The sequence below is a fragment of the Nansenia antarctica genome, assembly GCF_963989245.1.
Source record: "Nansenia antarctica genome assembly, chromosome: 12".
NCBI classification, from domain to species: domain Eukaryota; kingdom Metazoa; phylum Chordata; class Actinopteri; order Argentiniformes; family Microstomatidae; genus Nansenia; species Nansenia antarctica.
The window spans coordinates 2,802,815-2,807,814 of NC_137682.1; the positions used below are offsets into that span (position 1 = coordinate 2,802,815).

At 40.4% G+C, this 5,000-nt stretch overlaps 1 protein-coding gene across 1 annotated transcript in view; it reads left to right on the forward strand.

The window, feature by feature from the left end:
• Positions 1 to 5,000, forward strand: part of dock11 (dedicator of cytokinesis 11) — a gene marked incomplete at both ends in the record, with an annotated part of 86,081 nt that overhangs the window by 37,927 nt on the left and 43,154 nt on the right. The window contains 5 exon segments of the mRNA XM_080543300.1: positions 10 to 131; positions 903 to 986; positions 2,940 to 3,029; positions 3,430 to 3,551; positions 4,455 to 4,524. Of these exon segments, the coding sequence (XP_080399426.1) occupies positions 10 to 131; positions 903 to 986; positions 2,940 to 3,029; positions 3,430 to 3,551; positions 4,455 to 4,524 (488 nt within the window).

Sequence of the window (5,000 nt, forward strand, 5' to 3'; positions counted from 1 at the left end):
GTATGACAGTGGGCTTCTCCTGGGCGCCCCTGCTGAAGGAGGGGAGGATGCAGTCTATAGAGCTGCAGCTGCCCGTGTCCGCCACCCTCCCTGCTGGCTACCTGTGTGACAAGAACCAGGATGCCAAGAAAGTAAGACACCTATTACAGGGTATCCGCGGTGTCTTGAAAAGTATTGAAAGTTGATAAATACATTTTGGGAAAATCAAGACCCTTAATAAGTATTTTAGGGTCTTTTAGTAAAAGTTTGTGAATTTATTAGTTTTATTAAAAAACAAAGATGAACCGGAAATGGTGTTGTATGACAGTGGTCTAGTCTATTGCAAACTAAAACTGTTAAGTTAGTTAGTCGGTTACAGCTCGAAGTGGCGGTGAGGTCTGGAAAAATATTGACAAGGTCTTTAAAAAGTCTTAGAAAGGTATTGAAATTAACCTCAAGATTCCTGTATATACCCTGAGTAGGTAACATAGACACGGCTGTTCTAGTGTCAACTGTCACTTAGATCCAACTGTCACTTAGATCCAACTGTCACTTTCAAATTAACCTCAAGATTCCTGTATATACCCTGTACTATTAGGAGAGAGGTCCTCCCCTCTGTATGTACTGTAACCAGGGGAGGCTGGGGACCAGACAAGAGGCTCATTGTAATGCGATGATGAGATGAGAAATGGTATCAAACACACACTTATTTTTCCATTTCCTGCGTTACAATGAGCCCGTCCTCCGATGTGTACGACCATCACTCAGCCTCCTTGACTGCATAGTTAGTATCTAAGGTCATGTATGCAGCAACTACTGGACAGAAATGACACGTTTTGGTTCTTGCTGTTTCATTTAAAACACTCAAATCTACTAAACTACTAAAACACCAACTAAATGTGTTTGTTTTGTGTTTCTTACAGTGTGCTCCAGACATAAAATGGGTGGAAAATGCCAAGCCACTATTTAAAGTGAGGACCCACGTAGCATCAACAATATACGCTCAGGTATGTCTCTCACCCCCCCTCCACCTTCTCAAGCCCAGCCAGTGGTGTCGTCTACGTGATACGCAGGACTACGCTGTATACCCTAAGAATGATCTCTCACTCTAACAGATTCGAACCATCTGCACCACTATTTAGGAAATATTCATTATTACCCATCAATAAACTAAATACGTTTCAAACATGCTTATTCATACACAAATTCATCAACAACAAGCAAGATCTTCCTTCTACTTTCCATAGTTTCTTTATTTTCTCATCAGACATCCACTCTTATCCAACAAGATTCAATAATGACCTCCACTTACCCTTCTGTCGAACTTCTAGCCACCAATTTAACATTTGTTATAGAGGTCCGAGAATCTGGAACACCTTGAGCTCGCCACTGAGATCAACACCTCGATCGGCTTTCAGAAAGCAACTGAAAAAATATCTAATCTCGTTATGAGCTGTTTATTTTATATTGTAGTGCTTTTCCCGTTGAAAGGTGGGCAAGATGGAAATCTATGTTTATTTTTTTACTAATCTTACTATCCTTGTATCTATTTTCAGTTCTTTTTTTGTTTGTTTTGGTTTTGTCTTGTGTGTTTGTATGTGCTATCCTACCTTTCTGCCCGATGGATATTATTTTGTTTGTGGTTTCTTTTCTCCTATTGACATGAAGTAAGTGTCCCTTGATGTTTATTTGAAACATAGATATTGACGTGGAGTGGAACTCTGTACAAGCCTTCTGGGCTTCGTTCCCTTTTTGCACAATTTCTTGTGTGCTAAATAAATAAACTAAAAACTAAACTACCCACTAGGAAAGGCCAAGGATTTCCGTATACCCACTTAAAAATGTGCGAGGATACGTAACAGCGTTTTGTGACAGAACTTTCACTTTCATTCATAAAATTCACCTACGAAGCACTTGACTTTTGGACCATTGGGACTGACTATAGCGTCATATACCATCAACGGGGGGAGATGCGACATGAAATATGTCAAAATGCAGCACTATCATGCACAGATCAGCCTCATAACATGTAATGTTAGATATAACGTTAGACAGGCAGCGCAAATTTATTTTTATGACGTTCCGAAATGAACGATATGAGGCTGGGAAGGAAAAATCACAATATACCCACTAGAAACAACTAGACTACACCTACTGAGCCCAGCCCAGACTAAGCAGCATTGGAACAAGCTGAGGAATGAGCTGGGCCTACCAGAACAGTTTGGACTGCTGCTCTGAGGCCTTTGCCATAGGCTGTCCTGGCAGTATATGTTCAGAATTGTCATTATGAGCTTACAAAACATGTTAGGATTATGTACAGGGTTCCCACGGGTCCTTGAAATCCTTGAAAGTTTGTGAATTTGAGAAAAAGAAATCAAGGTCTTAAAAGTTTTTGAAAATAGACATGGGTCATTGAAAGTGCTTGAATTCCCCTCTCTCTCTCTCTCTCTCTCTCTCTCTCTCTCTCTCTCTCTCTCTCTCTCTCTCTCTCTCTCTCTCTCTCTCTCTCTCTCTCTCTAAAAAAAGTATATATATTCAAAAATGTTTTACTTAGCTCGTCAACTAGTAAATAAGTCTGTATTGCTTAACTTTACACATCATATTTATATATATATATATATATATATATTCACAATATATTGTTTTGCTGTGCTGTGGTAGAGAAGACAAGAGACCATCTAGTGTTCACACATTCAAGCCTCTCTTTTTAATTGTTGCCTGTGAGCGGATAGTTCAGATTATATAAATTCTCATCTAGATCTGTCTCAAACTACGCCGTGTTGGGTCCTTGAATTTGTGGGAATTGAGTCTTGAAAGTCCTTGAAAAGTGCTTGAATTTGATGTTTCAGAAGGTGTGGGAACCCTGTATGTATGTGTAGGGTATGTGTATTAAGCTGTGGCAGTGAATGAGGTAATGAGTCACGCTGTGTGTGCTAACCCTAACCCTAAACCCTCTGTAGGATCTGCACCTCCACAAGTTCTTCCAGCACTGCCAGCTGATGAAGTCATCCTCCGAGGGAAACCCAGCAGAGCTCATCAAGTATCTAAAGGTGAGGAGGAGTCACTGGTACTGTAATAATAATAATAATAATAATAACTTTAATTTATATAGCGCCTTTCAAAAACCCAAGGACGCTTTTACTACAAGGGGATGAAACGGACAGACAAAACAGAAAACAAACAAAGCAAAAACTAAAACAATGACTAGGGGCCAAAGGCCTTAGTATGAGCCTTAGTATGAGCTGCATAGCCGTTAAGTATTGTTTTTCTCTGACTATCACTGAATCTGAATTATTGTTGTCCTCAAGCCACCCACATAATAATCTCTCTCTCTCTCTCTGTCTACTCTTTCTCTCTCTCTCACTCTCTCTCTCTCTCTCTCTCTCTCTCTCTCTCTCTCTCTCTCTCTCTCTCTCTCTCTCTCTCTCTCTCTCTCTCTCTCTCTCTCAGTGCCTACATGCTATGGAGACTCAGGTCATCATTAAGTTCCTGCCCACCGTGCTGATGCAGCTGTTTGAGGTCCTCACCACGGCAACCAAAGAAGCCCATGAAATCGCTGTCAACTCTACCCGGTAGGCCTAATGACAAGATGCTTTTTTGAATTCATCATGACCCAATTCAGTTACGTGTACATTAACATTTAACTAGCCCTCAAAACTCATCTGTTCTCCAAGGCATTTGGCCCCTAGTCATTGTTTTAGTTTTTGCTTTGTTTGTTTTCTGTTTTGTCTTGTCCGTTTTCATCCCCTTGTAAAGCGTCCTTGGGTTTGTGAAAGGCGCTATATAAATTAAAGTTATTATTATTATTATTATTATTATTATTATTATTTAAGTCATTTAGCAGACAGTTTTATCCAAAGCGACTTAGTAAGCGAATTAACAATACAGTCACCGTAAGAAAAACCTTTGATAAGAGTAACAGTTGCCATCGGCAGTCTCGGTGCTAGAGAAAGGAAGAAAACTAGTTGTTTTTGTAGTTGTTGTTTTTTCTTTCTTTTTTTTTCTACAAGCTATCTGACCAAAACTATTTTTTAAATGTTAACTTAGAAATGGATTGTATCCCGGATATGGCCAGGGCACACACAGGGAGCGGCATATTGAGCGGCCGCTCCAGAGGGCGGTATAGGACTATTTCCGGACAAGGATCCGTCGCGCAACAGCGCCCCCGGGGTGCCGGAATAACGGTGCTGGGCTCGAGGAGCCAGTCAGCTAGTCTGCCTGGCGGCCTCCTCTGGGGCTGCCAGCCACGGGGTCGTGCGGCGGATCCTACGCAATAGGCAGGGGATAATTGGATGCTAGGTTGGGTTCAATTGGATACTAAATTGGGTGAAAAAGGGATAAAATCTGAAAAACAAATTTAAAGAAAAGAAATGGATTGTATAAGAGAGTCTGCTAAATGACTTAAGTGTAAAAATGTAACGTTGCTGTCGAAGACTGAACAGAGAATCAATAACGTCACTGATGTTTTCCCTCAGGGTGATCATCCACATCGTCTCTCGGTGCCATGAAGAGGGACTGGAACATTACCTGCGCTCTTTTCTCAAGGTATACCGTCACCAATGTTAGCTGAACTACATAGCATACAGCATACTGTCTGTCACCTACATGGTTAGAGTCTAGGCCAGTGGCGGACTCAGGCTGTTTGAAGGGCAGGGGGGGCGAAAAGAAAAAAAGGGCAGTTAAGTGTTATGGAATTTAACTATTTTTGTAAATGTGTCGAATTTAGCGAATATATTATGTTTTACAAAGCAAACGATAGTGTGATTCAAGATTCCAGATAGCTTTATTGTCTAGACAGAAATTCTATTTTGACAGGCAGAAGTGCAGCTCATGAATACAGTTTCCACATTAAAAACACACATAGGTCACATACATACAGTAAAAACAGACAGACATAGCAGTGTTTATAAAATGTAGTGCCTATTTAAAAAGTCCAGTCATTTAAAAAGAATAGTAAAAAACAGTATTATGGTTTAAAAAGCTAAAATGTTGTGGTTTAAAAAGAAAAACAATGCGCTTCC